General features: G+C 41.1%; 1 protein-coding gene across 1 annotated transcript; it reads right to left on the bottom strand.

Moving 5' to 3' along the window:
* Window positions 1–7916: 7916 nt before the first annotated feature.
* LOC311288481 (growth-regulated alpha protein-like) lies at window positions 7917–9569 on the bottom strand. The gene is made up of 4 exons (XM_084405900.1): window positions 9219–9569; window positions 9006–9132; window positions 8401–8469; window positions 7917–8224 (listed from the first exon to the last, which is right to left on the bottom strand). Exons 1-4 carry the CDS (start codon window positions 9286–9288, stop codon window positions 8155–8157), a joined length of 336 nt encoding a protein of 111 aa, XP_084262026.1. The 5' UTR covers window positions 9289–9569; the 3' UTR covers window positions 7917–8154.
* Between the last annotated feature and the right edge of the window lie 9981 nt (window positions 9570–19550).

The following is a 19550-nucleotide window of genomic DNA, read 5'->3' as shown; positions in this document are numbered from 1 at the left end:
ACTTCAACATTCTGGTTGTCATTGAACTCCATCGTGTGTGTTTTCCTCAAAAAACGTAATTTCTTTTTCACTGAAGAAAGAAAGACATGGACATCTTGGATGGCATTGGGGTGCGTAAACTATTTGAGGTGAACTAATCCTTTAAGACGACACTGAGACAGCACTGCATGGGGGGTTTTCTGGTTACAGATTTCCAAAGACGGCAACACTTTAGACTACTGTTTCTTCATTAATGACCAACTACACAAAAACAAATGAGTAATGCACTATTAATATTTTAGTAACTACTTTTAACTAACAAGAAACTCTGATTAACAAATTAGTAAGTAGTAGCGCTCAGTTGAATGTGGTAGTTCCAACCCGATCTCACGGCAATTTGTACGAATTTTATGAGGTGGCTAATACATATGAATTTGTAAGGCCCGCTATATTGGTCCAATTGCCGGTTCGCCAATACACGGGGAAGGAATCACGTGTTCTGTCCTCACTCATGCAAAGTATTGGTTGGTTAAATTTGTAATACATTAATCATATGTATTTACTCGTTAATTCATCTGACTCCATAAATGAAAGGTTTTAATAATATCTGTGCCTCACTAAAAGTGAGCGAATGTATGACTATTCCTTATAACCATTAAATGAACAATGTCAAAATCAGTTAGAATAATCACATGTAACAATTTAATATTTCAGATATCAGAGATCAATTCCACAATCAATTCAAATATCTAGAACATGATTATATATTGGTTACACCAAAGAATCTTACCCAGCTTGTACCTGAGATAGAGAGAGAGAAAGGGAAAGAAAGAGAAAGAGAGAGGGAGAGATAGAGAGAGAGAGAGAGAGAGAGAGAGAGACCCTATTCCATTCGTGTCCAGCAAAGAAGAGAGCCAGAGAGAGTGCGAACACCTTCTTTTATCCTGTTTGACCAGGTGACATGGGTGACGGGGGTGACCACCCTCAAATGCAGGTGACATGGGGGATGGGGGTGACCACCCTCAAATGCAGGTGACATGGGGGATGGGGGTGACCACCCTCAAATGCAGGTGACATGGGGGATGGGGGTGACCACCCTCAAATATAGGTGACATGGGGGATGGGGGTGACCACCCTCAAATGCAGGTGACATGGGGGATGGGGGAGACTTCTATAAACCTTATTTCCTTTTATTTTATCTATCTGGATATGAGAAATCTGTACCACTCATTTTGAGACATTTCAAATGACACCAAAAACATAACAGTCAATGATAAACATTCACATTAAACCATGTTCTTGTGTGAGTTCTTAGTTGTTGTGAGAGGAAGTGAGGTTTTATGGGGGAGGACGAATGTTAATTAGCCAGCAGTGCCCTTTGTCTCATCAGACCAGGCCCCAACCAGTATTTTCAGTCTTACAAATTCGTACGAATGACTGATCACGACCCTAAATCTACAGATCGTACAAATTGGTATGAACTGGTCATGAGATAGCGTTGGGTAGTTTCAGTAACTACTATTTTTTTTCATACCTCCCAGAGAACTACTATATAGAGGTTCATAATTAACATGATTAATGCACAATTTATAATAAAAGGTAACGGAAACCCACTAGTAATGACTCAAGTGTTACTACATCCATCTAAAGGAACTAAATCCTTAGTCACTGTAAACTTTTGAGATTTATGTAAGATTTTGAATAGTAATTCGTTCCGATGGATTTGGTAACACTTTTGTCATACTAGTGTGTTCCCATGATCTTCACTTTAGAATACTGATCCAAAATAATTAGAAGTTCCTTTAGAAAAATGTAGTAACACTTGAGTCATTAATAATGGGTTACCATTACCTTATATTATAGATTATGCATTATTAATATTAATTATGAACCTGTATATAGTACAGTAGTCAACATTTGAAGTGGATCAAAACCTTTCATCAAAGTTATACATGAATTTTCTTAGGACAACTTCAAATACTCACTACTGTAGCTAGTTAGTAGGTAATGTAATAGTAGGTAATGATTAGCTAATAGTGGACTATCACATTGCAATGTACACAGCTTTAGAAAATGTATTAATAACAGTTAATAATTTGGATTTATATAGTTTATATATTTTTCTCAGCACTCAAAGCGCTTTAAATTTAATGCTTTATGTAAACTGTTTCTAAAGTGAACATGCAAATGTGTTGTCAAATTTTTATATTTGAGATCAAAGGGGTTCAGATGACAAAACATTTGAAGTAATCCCTGAAGTCAGGAATGACACAAAATCACAGAGACAATGTACAGTACACACTGCATTTGCACACTTAGTATGCAAATAAATGGAAATTAAATCTTGATTTGAGCTGAAAAAATGTGAAAGATGTGAGATGATAAAACACAGAAAGACTGTGCATTTAGCATCTTATTTAGCAGATGCTTCTTTCCAAAGCGACTTAGAAACGGAAAACATCACAAGCAATGTGTCATGAGAAACAACAATATTAGCAGTGCAAAATGCCAAGTTTAAAGTAAAAAGGTGGTAGATTATACACAAGCAGGAGCAGATGAATGGATTAATGAATGAATTAATGAATAATAAATGAATGAATAAAAATAAATGCACTTTTGTATATTATTGTCCAATACATTGTGGTTTAAGATTAGGCCTACATACAATTCATTAGAGGAAGATACAAAATGAACTGAATCTGACCACCATGAAGGCTGATATCAAGGAGATGTGCACTAAAACATGAATCATATTTACCACAGACAAGTTCAGCCTCAACTCCCAAGCAGGCCAGACCAACCAGACTATCTGATGCAAACGGTACAAACCAGAGCCACGAGCTGTCCAGAAACTCTCAACCCTTCAATGTGACTGGCTGAAACCTACACAGCTTCCAGGACTCGTGCAGGTTTTTATTCTTTAAGATCAGTGACATTAACACAACAAATGTAATTTGAGTATTTAAAAGGAGCACTTTAGAGTCATATAAAAAATATTTTTATTTATATTTTTTTATATATAAGATCGAGTCACTTAAATATATTTTTGTTAAAGGTAGCCTACTTATTAGCAAGCCACCTAAACTGGATATTCATACTTTTTTTTCTCTTAGTGTGAAGAACATTCTGAAAATCCAAAGAACCTTTTCTGACTATAAAGAACCTTTTGTGGGATGAAAAGGTTATTAAAGGAACACGCCGACTTTTTGGGACTTTATTCACCATATCCCCCAGAGTTAGATAAGTCCATACATACCCTTTTCATCTCAGTGCGTGCCGTAACTCTGTCTAACGCACTCACCGCTAGGGTTGGGTATCGTTTCATTTTTACCGATTCCGATTCCGCTTATCGAATCCGGTTCTTATCGATTCTTCTTTCCGATTCCAATATTTTTTGGAGGGAGAAAAAAGGACAAATACTTGAAGAATAAATATTTCTACCTTTTATTCTTGCCAATTTTAAGCAATAACCAATAAAATGTAAAAAGTGAAAGGAGTCTCTTCATATAAAGGTGTTGATTACATTATTACTCCAGTAGGTGGCAAAAGTTTTTTTTTCATTTAATTATTTATTCAAGAAGACTCCAGAGATTCCTTCAAAAACGGTGAATCGTTCATTCATTAAACAAGTATTTATGAGACACTGAATTAATTAGTGTTTGAATTAATTATTCAAACTAGTTTAAAAAAAATAGACTATTAGACTAAACATGCTATTCTGAGTAGTTGTCTGATGTATGCAATCGTGATCTCCATTTTAAACAAAACAAAAATGATTTTAAGCCACATAGATTCCTGAATTAGGGACCGTTCACATATCGCGTCTAAAAATGCATGGAAAAGCCAAAATTTCTATTTAAGAAATAAAACCCCGCTATGATCAGCTGTTCAGCCGAGCTTTTGATGTTACAGAAAGGTCGGTTGTTTTTTGTCACATGACCTGCACACCGCTTGCGGCATTCTGAAAAGTTTAGATGTTTTCATCTCGCCGAGGCATAGGCGCGCCTGCAAAAACGAGCGCCACGCACCGCATGCTCGTCGTGCCCACGGCCCACATCGCTTCTATTATGAACGTGCTTGCCGCGCGCCTACATTTGAAATAATGAATTTGCAACTGTCCCAAAGTCAGGAATCGATAAGAGGAATTGTAATGCGTGCGTCTTATCGAATACCCGGTTTTTGGAAATTTGTTACCGGTTCTAAAATGGAACTGCATGGTTCTTGATACCCAACCCTACTCACCGCTAGCTTAGCACAAAGACTGAAGGTAAACGGCTCCAGCTAGCATACTGCTCCCAATAAGGGACAAAATAACGCCAACATTTTACTAGCAGTGCTTCGCATTCTGAGAATATAGTTCCCAGTATGTATACGGTTAGAAGATGGCTGTGTCTCATGTGACCTTGTTATTTGTACACACTGTGACTATACAAATCACAACATGTAAATAGGAAAATGTTGGTGTTATTTTGTCACTTATTGGGAGCAGTATGCTAGCTGGAGCCGTTTACCTCCAGTCTTTGTGCTAAGCTAGGCTAGTGGTGGGTGCGTCAGACAGAGTTACAACACCCACAGAGATGATAAGGGTATGTATGGACTTATCTAACTCTGGGGGATACGGTGAATAAGCTAAAGTCCCAAAAAGTCGGCGTGTTCCTTTAACATGTAAATTATGTTATAAGATTCAATAACTTGAATGGCTTCAGACGTATGCATGAGTCAAGTCAAGTTTGTTTTCTCCAAACAAATATATGTAGATTTAATAATCAATTGATTCTTATTTTAAAAAATACAAGTTAATGGTAATGATTTGTTCAAAACAACAAAAAGATATGGATTTAATAAAACGTTTCCCATTAAGAAACATTACTTAATATGTATACTTATCCAGGATCTAGTAAAAAAACAAACAAAAAAAACAGACATAAATAATTTCCATTACATCGATATTTATTAACAACCCAGATAGCAAGCCACCATCGAAACAATGTTTAATCAATGTTAATATGTCAACATTAACTGCATTGAATCAACATACGGTTTTTTAATTCCATCCAAAAAATCATGGTAATGGCATTGAATCAATGTTACAATGTGATGTTGGTTCAACATTATGCTTGCACTCTTAACTATAACAGCCTGAAATCAACTGGAAATAAAAGAAGACCATAAATTGAGCGTCAGCGTCAGTTCTGGCAGGCCAGGTAGTCAAGACGCTGCTAATGCTGTTTGCTAACAACACTGTCCCGTCAGCTGATCTGCTTCAGCTGAGCTGCATTAGCTCGTTAACTCCCCTCGATGCTCAATGGCCAAAGCTCAAACAAGGCGCCCTATTTAAAGCACATTCAGTTTGCTCATACATGTTTGCTGCTCGCTTCTGCTGATCTGTACGCTGGTAAAAAGCTGTTTAATTCCTTCATCTAGCTTGTTTCTCAGAAGATGGCCTAGTCATCTCTTCATAGCGCTTACACTGTAGACTGTCAAAACAGTTCAAAGTCAGATCATTCTGGGTAACAGCATGTTTTAGCTATTGCAGTCTTGAATATTCATTTCAGTAACTAATTAATCATTTTTACCATAATATAAATTGCTAAATTAGGGTGGCTCAGACGACACTGTTCGAGACACTCAATTTCTGTTTTGGGGGGAATAGCTCATCTAGTCAAAATAATGTGAGAGCCCTTATGCTGCTGCTGCATCCCCTCATGCTGATAATGCTGTCTCTATGTGCTGTTGCTATCTCCTCATACTGCTGCTCATCTGATCAGAACATACTGCTGCTGCTGTCCCCTGATTCTGCTAACTTATGGGTGGCCAGGACTCATATCTGATTATAACATAGCAAATTATCCGTATATATTTGTAGATTACTAAGCATATAAATTGTAAAAATAAAATCATCCTCTGTATCTCAGAGGATTGCCAGGTGTGGTTTTGTTTGGGGGGATATTTTAGCTCTCACAGTCCTAAACTGTGTGAGCGTTCCCTAATGCTGCTGCTGCTGTCCTCTGACTCTCTGCTATTTCATGGTGCTCATGAAAGGTCAGAGGACTCCCTGAACAGAGCCATACCGCCAAATTTCAATTCCGGAACATCAACTTGTTTGCAATCTATTCAATGAAAATTCTTTATTTTTATTGTCTGTGTGTTCTTGACTTAATGGACCTGACAGAAATCTCTTAAAGGAGTCATAACCTAGTATTACATTGGATACCTACTGCTGTATTATAGTCTTTCAGGCCCTTCTAAAAAAGAAAAGTGGAAAAAAAAATAAACACAGACCTACTTTTACCCTTATTTCTGAAGGCATTATTGTCTTGCGAGATCAATGCGATGTTTTGGCTGTCGTGGACGCTCATTTTAATAATGCAAATGAGGGGCGCGTTGATTGGTTAAAGGAAGGAGGGGGGTTGACACGCAGGTAACTTCAGCATCATTACAAACTGACACCTGGCCGCGACCTACGGGATTCAACCCTACATGTTTGAGCCGGACTCTGAACCAGAGCTGGAAAGGGAAGATGTAGAGTTGTTGGATGGATGTCTACATCAAGATGTCTCTGAATGGTAAAGACAATCATTTTGACTGAGACATACATTAACATCGGTAACGAGCTAAAACGTTTATTGCTATTTTCTCCCACATAGGTTTACCTTTTATTTAATTTCGATTACATTAACGGAGATGTAGTCTACTTATTTTATCAGCTTACAGTGGTTATTGAGATGAGATGTTTACTATCATGTGCTGTTTTTGCCTTGTTTCACGTTATTTAGACATTCAATATTTTTCTTCTTTAGACAGGTAACGTGTTGTTTTTCTTTGTTTATTATTACTTGACTGTTTGTTTTATTTATCTATGTATCGTTATCTATTCTATAAAAAATCAATACAATGATATGTTGTCATAGTTATATAATATACAATAAAGCGCACACACATAACGATACGCCAGTTGAAAGGGTTGTTGGGACAGCGTCATTAAAAATGAATTTCGTCCACTGGTCCCTGATAGTTTCGTCCGATTTTGGGAGATAAAACACATTTACATGTTTTTTATGGCAATCAACCACAGAGCAAGTCCGGTGTGCACTCGGTTTCTCCATCTTTCTCGACTGAACTGAATATGAGGGGAAGGGCGGGCTTCCTGCTGCGGTGTCCATATATGGTATATCCTACTACCTCATGACGTCAAGAGGGAGCTGAAATCAAAATCTCGTATTTGAGTGCGCGTGCACGCGCGCTGGTTTATTTACCCTGAGGTAAACAAACGCTTCACTTTTAAATATCGGCTTCCCGGCCAGTGTATAATCGTTAGTCGATCATAACATACATTGATTCTCGTGGAAAAGTGAAAATTGCAGGTTATGACTCCTTTAAGATCTCAGCAAAAGCTCTTATTGAGAATTTACAGAGGTTTAGATGTTTATGCTTTATTGAAAATGTTGTCACCATTATGGTGATCAGTGTTTGCTTTAGTTGGCTAGTTTGACTCTTGGCTTTTTATGTGAGTTTGTGGTCTTTGTAACAGTGTTTAACAAAATACATAATTTGTTGCAAAGAATGCCAGATGATGATCAGGTGATTTATTTTTTAGCATCATAAAATAGAAAGAAATCACAGATCTTATCCATATCAAAAGTTGTTATTTGGTATTAATAGATTATATTCACCAACAGTACTTTCTTGCAACAGATGAGATATTCTGAAATTTGAATACGTTGTAGGATTGCATCAAGAATGAATCATATATGAAACAAAGCAATGGAGACATGTTTCATGCTGCAATACATGTGGCGTAAGGCATGTCACCATTTTTGAAATTCATATGTTGATTCTAGATTTCTGTGTGTGTCTTAAAAAAAATTTTTCACGTAATATGAAAATGTTTTGCAAGATGAAAAAATAAGCACAATAAAAAACAACAAAAATATAAATTAAGACAATTAAAACATATTTTATTGCTAGTATAAGCGTGTCATCATTCAAAAACAATGCAAAACTACATCAACATATAAAACTATAATTTAGTGAGACAATACCAATAAATATAATAAAAAAAAGGTCAGAAAAATGTACAGTAAAAAAAAAAACACATCAATTCACATTTTATAAAAAGCATGTTTTCACATTCAATACTTCACCAAGAGATAAATTAAAATAAAAAATTCTATATTACTTCAGTTGCTCTGTGTTTTTAGAACAGTCATATGCATACTGCCTCTGGATGTTCCCCTTGCACATTCTGCAAACATAAAGAGACACACATTACATTACTGTCTGAAGGATGAAAGGTGCCGCAGTGTCCGAGATTAAAAGTATGAATTAAAATTCATCCATTAGCATGATTTGATTTCACTTATATTAATAATAATAATAAGACAGATAATAAGTGTGACACATCATCATAGACAAACTTACTCTTTCTTGAGAGAAATCACCCAGTCTACTCTAGGATTGAGACACGTCATTCCTTTCTTCAATGTAGCACTGTAAGAAACAAATGTATGATTATTTAAAATCTATTATTATTTTGAAAGACCACTGTAAGGAAAAAATGTGAAATTCTGGTAAATCATGATTTTATCGTTAAATTATGTTCACCCCAAAATTTTTTTACTTTTTTTTCTTCCGTAGAACACAAAAGTAGTTATTTATAGCAGAATATCCAAGCTGCTCTTTTCCATATAAAGCAAGACCTTTTATTTTATTTTACAGAAGAACAGCTCAGGCATTCTGCTAAACATCTGGTGAAAATAAAAGCCATACAGGTTTGAAACAACATGAAGGAGAGTAAATTAAGCCTCAAATTCATTCATTCAGACGAAACATCCATGTATCATCATCATTTATGAATTTTCACACGCTACCAGCCACTCTAATGATCTTAAAGACCTTTTAATATGATGGCTTAAATCACTCAAATTAGTGAAAAAAGCATCAACAAGTGTCCACCACACATGTGAACTCCTGAGGTGATGAAGAGAAGAAGAAGAAGAAGAAGAAGAGGAATGTGGAACACTCACATGATCTCCTCATTTTTGCAGTGTGGTCCAGCAGGAATCACCTTCAACGAGAGTATTCTTCCAGTACGAATTGGTGGGTTTGAATGTGTTTGAATGCACTGGCAGCGCCTGTTGATGTGAGGCATTCCTGCAGTGACAGAGAGAGAGAGTTGGTGTAAATATCTGCAAATGAATGGATTTAAAACACCGTTATGAATGTTATATTCTGCTTACCTTCTGTTGTGGACAGCAGTGCAGCGGTGCAGATCAGAAACACGAAGGCTGTTACGGTGAACTTCATCATTCTGAATCAGTGTTGTGCAGAGAAATGCCAGTAAACGTGTGAAGTGAGCGTCTGCTGTAGTCTAACACAGGCCTGCACTCTCCCTTTTAAAGAGAGAAACTCCCACACGACACGAGAGTGTGTTGCGCAATTACGGTTCCTGACTAATCTTCTCTTCCAAGGAACTCTATCTTTCTCGCTCTCACTCTCAGTGGCTATTATTCTATTGTAATTTCCTTTGCAAGCGATTATAAAAATACTTCTTAAACCTGAAGCATGCTGTGTCATATTTGATATGCAAATTTCTGAGAAATCTAAATAATCAACATGATCAAAACTTTGCTGAAACTTGTAGCTGAACACAATCTACTACAGTCCTTCTGTCGTCTGATTGATAATTCATGCTTTTTTTTTGCAAGAAGTCCACCTTCAAGTCCTTTTTGTTTTTGCTGTGAAATCTTTACTGATTACATAAGAATAAACCTATAAAAGGTAATTTTATATAACAAAATAAAAGGTAAAAATAAGAATAACTTTAATTATATTTCAAGATGAACATATACTAGACTAAAGCAATTTAGGTTTACTTGAATATACATCAATTTTGTTAAAATGTGAGTATCAAAAAAATATCCATCAGGCTTTTGAGGAATGTTTGTTCATCTCTCAATCATTATTGTATTGATACAAACTGCAAGGCTTTGATCATAAAACTAAGCATTTCAATATCATCTTATTATAAGACATATTGGTAGATATCAAGTGAAAACTGATATTTAAATGCATTTTATGTAAGCAGTCTGATATACTGTTATAAGATCTCATTGATTTACATTACAAGCTTTCAGAATTTCTAAATAAACCTCTGAATAAAATACTTACAAAAGTCAGGCTTCATATGTCAGGCTTTACAGGATTAATGTTGCCTTTATGTGCTATTGGAATAATCGTAAATACAAGTTTCCAAGTTGAAAATCGGATATGAATGCACTCTCAAGTCATATTTACTACTGGGAAACTGGGATAAATTTGATACCCGAGTCATAAACTCGTTTGCATTCGAGTCTATTTTGACCCAGAAAAGGTAGCCTACATACTTTTTTTAATCCATATTTGGTAACACTTTAGAATACTGTTCCTTCATTAATGAATAACTACACAGGAAGATAGTAACGCACTATTAAAATTAAAGTATAGCCTACTAACTAACAAGAAACTCTGATTAATGAACAAGTAGGCTAAGTAGCGCTCAGTCGAACGGTATAGTTCACTATTAGCTAATCAGTAACTATTTAAGGAACTAATAATTTGGATCAGTACTCTAACGTGAAAAGCTTAATAACTAATGTACCGAACCGCTACCAACCAATATTTAATTAATAATCATATTAAATAATACCAAATGGAAACCTAAACAACTTCATAATAGTTATTAGAATTTGTATAAACGAAAAGGCAGGGGGAAACGAGGCCGTTGTTTCAGCGTGTGAAATGATAAAGAAGGGGATGGCATGGATTAGGGGAGACTTGGGACAGTTGCAACACTTTTTGCATTTCTCTCAGTTACTCAGAGACTATTTGGACTAGACCAACCACATTTGTATGTATTAAACTTGCATCTGTCTGCTAATTACCCATACCATTTAAAGATGATTATATGACATATCGTTCACAGTATTTATGTGAATGGAAAAAGCCAGATGTTGCAACTAACCCCGACCCAGGGGACGGTTGCAACACAACCCAGGGGACGGTTGCAACACAACCCAGGGATGATTGCAACATGTTAAAAATACCTTAACCCTCCTGTTACCCTCAAATCTACAAACATCTTTTACCCACTGGGGTCAATTTGACCCCAGCAATTTAAACCCCCACAATTTGATTTTTTTCCCCAAAGGTTTAAGTCAGGTACTTTATTTTTCTTTGTTGACTACTTAAATAGCCCTTTAAATAAAACACCACCAACCCCACCCCTTATACATCCAGAATACCTATTGCACGACTATGGACAAATTAGCAAATCACTATAAAATGTCACTGATTTATCTAAAATTCTAAAATTATATATATTTTTTGGAGTTTTAATAGCTTTTAATTTATTATATTACACAATATATTTGATCAAGGATGGGTTTGGGGTCAATATGACACTCCCATTGATAGTCTCAGGATGCCTCACTGTTGGCACGACACAGGACTCATGGTAGCGTTCACCTTTTCTTCTCTGGACAATCGATTTTCCAGATGTTCTAATCAGATACATTAACTTTGCACCAGTCTTCTGCTGTCCAATTCTTGTACTTCCTGCAGAATTTCAGCCAATATTTGATGTTTTTATTGGAGAGAAGTGGCTTCTTTGCTGCCCTTCTTGACACCAGGTTGTTGTCCAAAAGTCTTGGCCTCGCTGTGTGTGCAGATGCTCTCACACCTACCTGCTGCCAATATTGAGCAGTTCTGCACTGGTGGTGACACGATTCCCTAGCTGATTCCTCAGGAGGAGAAGTTCCTGGTACTTGCTGGACACTCTGGGACATCCTAAAGCCGCCTTCACTGCAGCCGAACCTCTATTCTTGAAGCTCTTGATGATTTGGTAAATGGAGGCCATTTTGATGCAAAGATGATCCTCCATCTTTCTTTGGAGGAAACCATTGCTAACAGCACAACAAAATGATTGGAAGCACTTCTTCCTTCCTTATAGCAATTATGTGCTGATGATATGATTAGTAAAATTATGTTAGCTGGTAATTTGGTGCCAAGGACAAAAACAGTAAAATTTGGGGGTTTTTTGTGATAAAGCTTTTTGAAATGATGTAAAATGCCTCTGATCACTCTGCACAATAATCTAGAAAAATGTGAATCAACATCATAACAACTGAAGCAGCAAAAATTTCAAATTTGGCCACAGCATTCAAGTGGGAAGTGTCCGGTCGAACAAGGTGATGTTGGTGGCGCATCCGCTGTTCAGCTCCCGCAAAAGGTCCACATACTCGTAGGAGATACCCTGTTGTTGTAGGGTGAGCAGTACGGCATTGATCTCTATGCTGTCGAAGGCTTTCTCGTAGTCTACGAAGGCCAGTACCAAGGGCATCTTGTACTTCCGGCAGCATTCAAGCAGTTGGTTCAGCACGTGGATGTGGTCCATTGTTCTGTAGCCAGACCAGAAGCCGGCCTGTTCGGGTGGCTGTTGTTCGTCCAACTGCCTGCCTAGTCGGTTGTACAGCACCTTGGTGAAAACCTTGTACACGGTCAGCAGGAGCCAGATTGGCCGATAATTCCTCAGCTGTTCGCGGTCACCCTTCTTGTACAACAGCACTGTCTTGGCCGTCTTCCATTGATCTGGTGTTCTTCTCTGCGCCATGTAGCGGCTGAAACGGCTGGCCAATGCTGCCCAAAGCATCGGTCCAACCCACTGATCTATATAATGACTGGATAGCTCATGACGTTCTAAACTGCCACTAGGCAGTGAAGCCACCGGAAGTGTTCGAGCGGCCATCTTACGATTCCCTACCAGCAGAGGGCTCCAATGGCCGTTATACAGAGATTGGTAGCTCCGACGGCACTTTTAAGATGACCCGCTGTGCAGCATACAAGTGTAAAACGGCGTTCACAAAAGGATGTAGGAAAAACTGCCCACAGGTTGTAATTCAAGCCCTATAAGTAGTAATTTATATGCAAAATTGTCGCTATGCCTGTGTTGTTTTCTCCGAGGCAAGAGCTGCCGCTTCTTCAAAAAAACAACGATAAAACAGTCAACAGTAGCCTAAAGAAACCTCAGACCGAGGCTCTCACTCTCTGCTTGTTCTTATGCGCCCTGTCCACTGATCTAAATAATTCGTTGTTACGACGACTTGAACGATGAACTAATTGCCTCCCTCATTTTGATTTAAAGAATTACAACGTGGCTACAATATAATAAAACGAGGGAACAAATTAGTATAACGTGCTGAGGTATTATCATTAATTCGTGGCTACGAAACAATATTCACCTGAATATTCACCAATTCACAAAAATATAGGTCTTTGCCTTTCACTATTTAATTAATAGTATCAAACTGTTTTTCTTACCTGTGAAGATAGTTTTTAAGTGAAGGCCGATAGTGTTCTCGTACAGCTTTTTATTCCTTTTGCAAAGAAATTGCCGTTTTTTAATAAGCAGGAAAAATTTCCGACTTTAAACAAATACCCATTTACATGCTTAGGAGTTGTGAGAATGTACAGGGAGACTTTAGATTTAAAAACTGTGTCTCGTTAGGCAATGTTTTTTCAGTCAAATCATAAAATCTCCTATTGATTCAATAGAACGCTTGAGCTCGCTAGGGAATACCAATACCAATGGCTTCACTGTTTATGACATCATGAGCTATCCAGTCATTCTATATAGATCAGTGGTCCACCCTCTTTGAGCAGCTCGGCCACGATTCCGTCCAGCCCTGGCGCCCGGTCTTTCTGGATGTTCTGGATCGCATGCCTGACCTCACTGGTCAACACTGATGGGATGGCTGGTATGGCATCGTCCTGCATTTCGGACGGGTCGACTGGTGTCTTGCTGGCGAACAGGTCCGTATAGAACCCCAAAAAAACCCCAAAAAACTTTGCTAAGAGGTAATTTTCAATTGAGAGAGCATAAAGAGAGAGCTCACAAAGCACAAAGAGAAATGGTTTATAAGGCTTCTGTGGAAGCTTTCATACATTTGCTCATCCCCTATATTATGTTTTCCCCTCCCCCACGGCACAAAATATCAAAGTTCTTGCAAGAATTATGTTTTCCCTTCCCTGGAAATATATAATTGGCACTGGAAATATCTAATTTCTTGTGAGAATTATGATTCCCCCCTTCATATATCGTGTGAACTATCAGTGGTTCTCGCAATACTTCAAGTAGGCCTATATGGTAATGTCAGGTTAGGGCCCTAAAGCAGAGTGAAGGTTTTTGAAGATCATAAAATCTCAACTTATAATGACCTCAATATCATCTAAAATAAATGTGGGATTTGTGCCTATTCACCAATGTGAACAAAAAAAAAAATTATATTTCTTATATGTTTTATACGGTTTTATACAGCAAAATGAGCCTGGGGTCAAATTGACCCCAAAGAACACCGATGCTACAAAAGTACGTACAGAACATTGAAAACCTATCATCATGTGAATTTTATGTTTACCCAGTTGTCCCCATTAAATTAGGAAAAGTCTTTAAATATGAAGCAAAATAGGAGGGTTAAATTTCACTAATTAACTTAAGCTTTTTGTCTCAATGAGCATAGAATTCTGAAAATATTAACTGTTTTAGGCCTACTATAATATTATAGTATTGTTTATTTCAATAATATTATTGTAGCCTATAATTTATTTATTTAGTCATATTTGTCAAATAACAGTTTTGAGTAATAAGTAAGTTTTGATTAATTCATACAAAATGTCAGGACAGTATGACAAAAATATATCTCATGAAAAAATGTACTTTCATACCTCCAAAACAAATAAATGCAGCAGCAGATGTTGAATATGTCTACTGTCTTGGTTGGGGGAGGGTCTAACTGTGCATGTGCAGTATGAGTGTCATCACTCTAGCTTGTTTCTGATAGGAGAAAAATGACATGTTGCAACCGGCCCCATGTTGCAACTGTCCCCGGTCTCAGAGTGACTGAACGAGCTGAAATCTGAACGCCGCCTGTGAAAACCAATGCCTAAAGCGGGTTAGGAAACTTGACCCAGTCAAATTGCAGAATCGCAATCCTAAGCTGTGACTGTTGGTTGCGTCTGTTGGTTTTTCCCCGGACGTGTGATCACCAAAAGCTAAAAGGAACATCCAGGCTTCCCCGCGCTCTTCCTGGTTAACGATTTCTCTAACTCAGTCAGATAACATCAAACGACCCCACTCTTCCATCGCAAACACGATTATTATTCTTTCTATCTGTTAGATTTTTTTTTATTTATTTTTTTTACATTTTTTATTATTATTGTTTTTTTATTGTTTTATGAAAGGCACTGTTGAACTTTTAAGGTCTGTGTGCAAACGCAATCATATTTCATTTGTAAATAGGGTGAATTGCCCTAATGTGGGACACTGCCTAATGAGGGACACCTAAGGTCTAGTGTTTGTAGGTCCCCCATGAATACATGAATGACAGTGAAACGTAATCGGTTACCTAACGTAACCTCTGTTCTCTCTAGAAGAGGGAACGAGTATTGCGTAAGTTGCTTACGCTACGGGTAAAGTAATCTTTTCTCGAGATATGAAGCCAAAAAATTATCCTTAATTTTTATAATCTTGTCAACGCAGTGCAGCAGCAGTCAGACCTAGAGCGGGCTATCTAGCGTGCTCATATGCTGCCCTGCGGCAACTGCAGCAGCCTACCACTGAGCCTGGCATGACGTCGCGCCCTCACGCGTCACGGCCCGCCAGAAGGGGCGTGGTTAAGCATATAAAAGGAGGGCTCGGAGGCTGGTTCACTGGTTTTCATCAATGAAGCAAATGAGCTCATGGCGCGAGCACGGCGGGTTACGCAATACTCGTTCTAGAGAGAACAGAGGTTACGTTAGGTAACCGATTACGTTCTCTTACGAGAGGTTCTCTCGTATTGCGTAAGTTGCTTACGCTACGGGAACACCCTTGTCAACGCCGTGCGCACCCAGCATCCACTGAATGAGTCCCAGGGAAAGCCCGGGGAACACGATAAGTGGGAGCCGGGCGGCCAACAGAATGGCTAGCGCATGTACATAAACACACAGTAGGGAGTGCAGAGCGTCCCAGCCGGTCTGAACTGAAACTGACACAACCCTTTATAGTGCAGCTCAACCAGGAGAGCTAAATCGAACAGCAGTAGCCTGCGCACGAGAGAGTGGGCAGGGCATACGCGCGACTTAGACTGATAAAAGTTTAGCCTGCAGGGCGGGAACTTCCAGATTGTAAAACCTAACAAATGTAGAGGAGGAGGCCCAGCCCGCCGCCGTACAAATGTCATGAATGGAAATCCCGCTGGACCAAGCCCACGATGAGGCCATGCCTCTAGTGGAGTGAGCTCTGATGCCCAAGGGGCACTGCAGGTTTTTAGATGCGTAAGCAGCCGCAATAGCGTCCACTATCCATCTGGACAGACTGTGTTTCGAGGCGGCGAGACCCTTGGTGCGCCCACCAAACGAAACGAAAAGCTGCTCCGAGCGCCTGACAGCGGCGGAGCGCGTGATGTAATTTCTCAGTGCTCTGACAGGGCAGAGGAGGTTATTATCAACCTCGCTGCCGGATGCCGGCAAAGCTGAGAGAGAAATGACATGCGCTCTGAAGGGAGTGCCCATCACTTTGGGGACATAACCGTGCCTCGGTTTGAGAATGACTTTCGAGTCATTAGGTCCGAACTCAAGGCACGCAGCGTTAACTGATAACGCGTGTAGGTCACCCAGACGTTTGACTGAAGACAGGGCTATCAGAAAAATGGTCTTGAGCGTGAGATATTTGAAATCCACAGTTTCTATTGGTTCAAAGGGATGCGCTTTCAGGGCCTCTAGGACCAGGGAAAGATCCCAGATATGAACCGACGGGGGCCGCGGGGGATTCATCCTCCTGGCTCCTCTAAGGAAGCGGATGATGAACTCTGGACCCTGAACCCTGCGCCGAGTCGGCGAACGCTGAAATGGCCGCAACATACACTTTGAGCGTGGAGGGGGACCTGCCCATGTCCAACAGCTCTTGAAGGAAGCAAAGCACCTGCGCGACCCCACACGTCTGTGGATCCAAATCTTTGGCGGTTCACCACTTATCGAACACAGACCATTTAGAAGCGTAGAACCGTCTCGTAGAGGGAGCTCTAGACTGTGTGATCGTGTTCACAACCCCTTTTGGCAGGTCAACGGGTATTCGTTGATTATCCATACATGCAGAGACCAGCGCTCTGGATGAGGATGCCAGATCGAGCCGCGGGCTTGGGAGAGAAGGTCTCTCCTCACCGGGATCGGCCATGGGGCTGTATCTGCCAGCCGCATTAATTCCGGGAACCATGTTTGATTCTCCCAGTGCAGGGCAATGAGGAGCACCAAGTGGCGAGCTTCCCTGATTCTCCCGATGACCTGTGGCAACAGTGAGACCGGGGGGAAAGCGTACAGCGGGCCGCTGGGCCAGGTTTGGGTCAGCGCATCCTCGCTCTTTGAAAAGAACCTTTGGCAGTGAGCGTTGGCTTTTGACGCAAAAAGGTCGACTTTCGCTTTGCCAAAAAGGCGCCACAATAACTGGACTGTCTGGGGATGCAAAGACCATTCCCCCGGGGGAACATTGTCTCTGGACAGCCTGTCTGGACCATCGTTCAGGTGACCGGGCACATGCGTGGCTCTCAGCGAGCGCAGTGAGTGCTGAGCCCAAACGAGGAGGCGTTCCGCCAGGGCGCAGAGAATTTTGGATCTGACGCCGCCCTGACGTTTCACATAGGACACCACTGACGTATTGTCCGTGCGGACTAGTACATGGTGATCCCGCAGGTATGGGAGGAAGTGCTTCAGCGCATTCTCGACCGCCAGCATCTCTAGACAGTTTATATGAAGGCGAATCTCCTGGTCTGAGCAGAGGCCATAGACCGGTCTGCTCTTGAAAAGAGCCCCCCAACCTAGGTTGGAGGCATCTTTTGAGACAACCTTTTGGTGCGAGACAACTCCCATAGTCACCCCCGTGTGGTACCATTCGGCCGCCAGCCAGGGCTGCAGGGCTGACACACAGCCCTGATTCACACTGACTCGCAGGCCGCCGGCAGTCCAGGCTCGGTGAGGCACTGTCGCTTTCAGCCAGCGTTGTAGCGGGCGCATGCGCAGTAGGCCCAGCTGGAGCACAGCTGCAGCTGATGCCATATGGCCCAACATTTTCTGAAATGTTCTCAGCGGAACCCGGCTGCCTGTGTGGAAAGACGCGGCGAGATGTCGTTGACAATCTGGCCGTCATAGTCACCGAGTCCAGTTCTATTCCCAGAAAGGAAATTGACTGACTGGGCAGTAATGAGCTCTTGGTCCAGTTGACCGAGAGACCCAGGCTTTCCAGATGGCTGAGGAGCGCTGTTCTGTGAGACATGAGCTCTGTCTCTGACTGCGCTAGTATCAGCCAATCATCCAGATAGTTCAATATCCGCATCCCCTGCCTTCTCAGGGGAGCGAGAGCTGCGTCCATGCACTTCGTGAATGTACGAGGTGCCAAAGACAGGCCGAACTGCAGGACGGTGTATTGATATACCTGACCGTCGAAGGCGAATCTCAAGAATGGCCTGTGACGGGGTATAATCTGGATCTGAAAATATGCGTCTTTCAGATCGAGAGAGATAAACCAGTCCCTCGGGCAAATTTGCGCGAGGATTTGTCTGGTTGTGATCATTTTGAGATGATCGAAGTGCATCGTACATGCACTTCGTGAATGTACGAGGTGCCGTCTCATGAGAGCTTTGTTCAAATGGGTAGGTGTGGGCACGGGATCGTGGGCACATTTCCTACACTTAGCACTCGAGCGGCGCTTGCCCGCTTTATGAGAGTGCGCTCTGTGGGAGGTACCGGGGGGATCGTGCTTGTGTGTAGGGGTGAACACAGAGATGTGGGCACATTTTCTACACTCATAACACCGTCGGCGTGAGCCGGAATAACCAGACATTACACTCTTTTTGAGATTTCTCTGGGTCGCCGTAAAAACGGCTTTTGTGTGCAGACGAGGGAGTTGTATAACTGACTCGTTGGCTGCGGTATACACTGCTGCAGTAGCCTTTTCTAAGGGGACTGACAGAGGTGGGCGCTTTGATGGCGGTCCGGCCGCAGCGGGACTCATCCATCTTTTCCTCCCTGCGGTTGCTAGGAGGACTTCGCAGGCTCTGGCTTCAGCGCTATCTTGGGCCGGGGTCCCCGAGGGGGAGGCGGTCTGTGACGGCTGGTCGAGCGCGATCTAGGGCGGCCGCCCTGTCGTCGCTGCGAAGACGGAGGCTGAGAAAAGCGCTGAGACGAGCTGCGTGCAGGAGGCTGATTCTGAGAGCGGCCTGCAGCTGAGCTCGAGTGGCATCACCGGTGGGGGAGAGCGGGGCATTGAGGAACACAGAGCGCTCATATTCGCTCATATCCGTGAGCGTCAGCCAAAGATGTCTTTCGGTGACGGTGAGCGAAGCCATGGATCTCCCGATGGCTTGTGCTGCGGACTTTGTAGCGCGAAGCGAGAGATCCGTCGCGCTGCGCAGGTCCGTCAGAACAGAGTGGTCCGGGCCTTTCTCATCCAATTTGCGGAGGAGATCGGCTTGAAGGATCTGGAAGGGGGCGCTCCAAGACTTCGT

The sequence above is a fragment of the Rutilus rutilus genome, assembly GCF_951802725.1.
Source record: "Rutilus rutilus genome assembly, chromosome: 3".
NCBI lineage: Eukaryota > Metazoa > Chordata > Actinopteri > Cypriniformes > Leuciscidae > Rutilus > Rutilus rutilus.
This window is presented reverse-complemented; position numbering and strand designations above follow the sequence as displayed.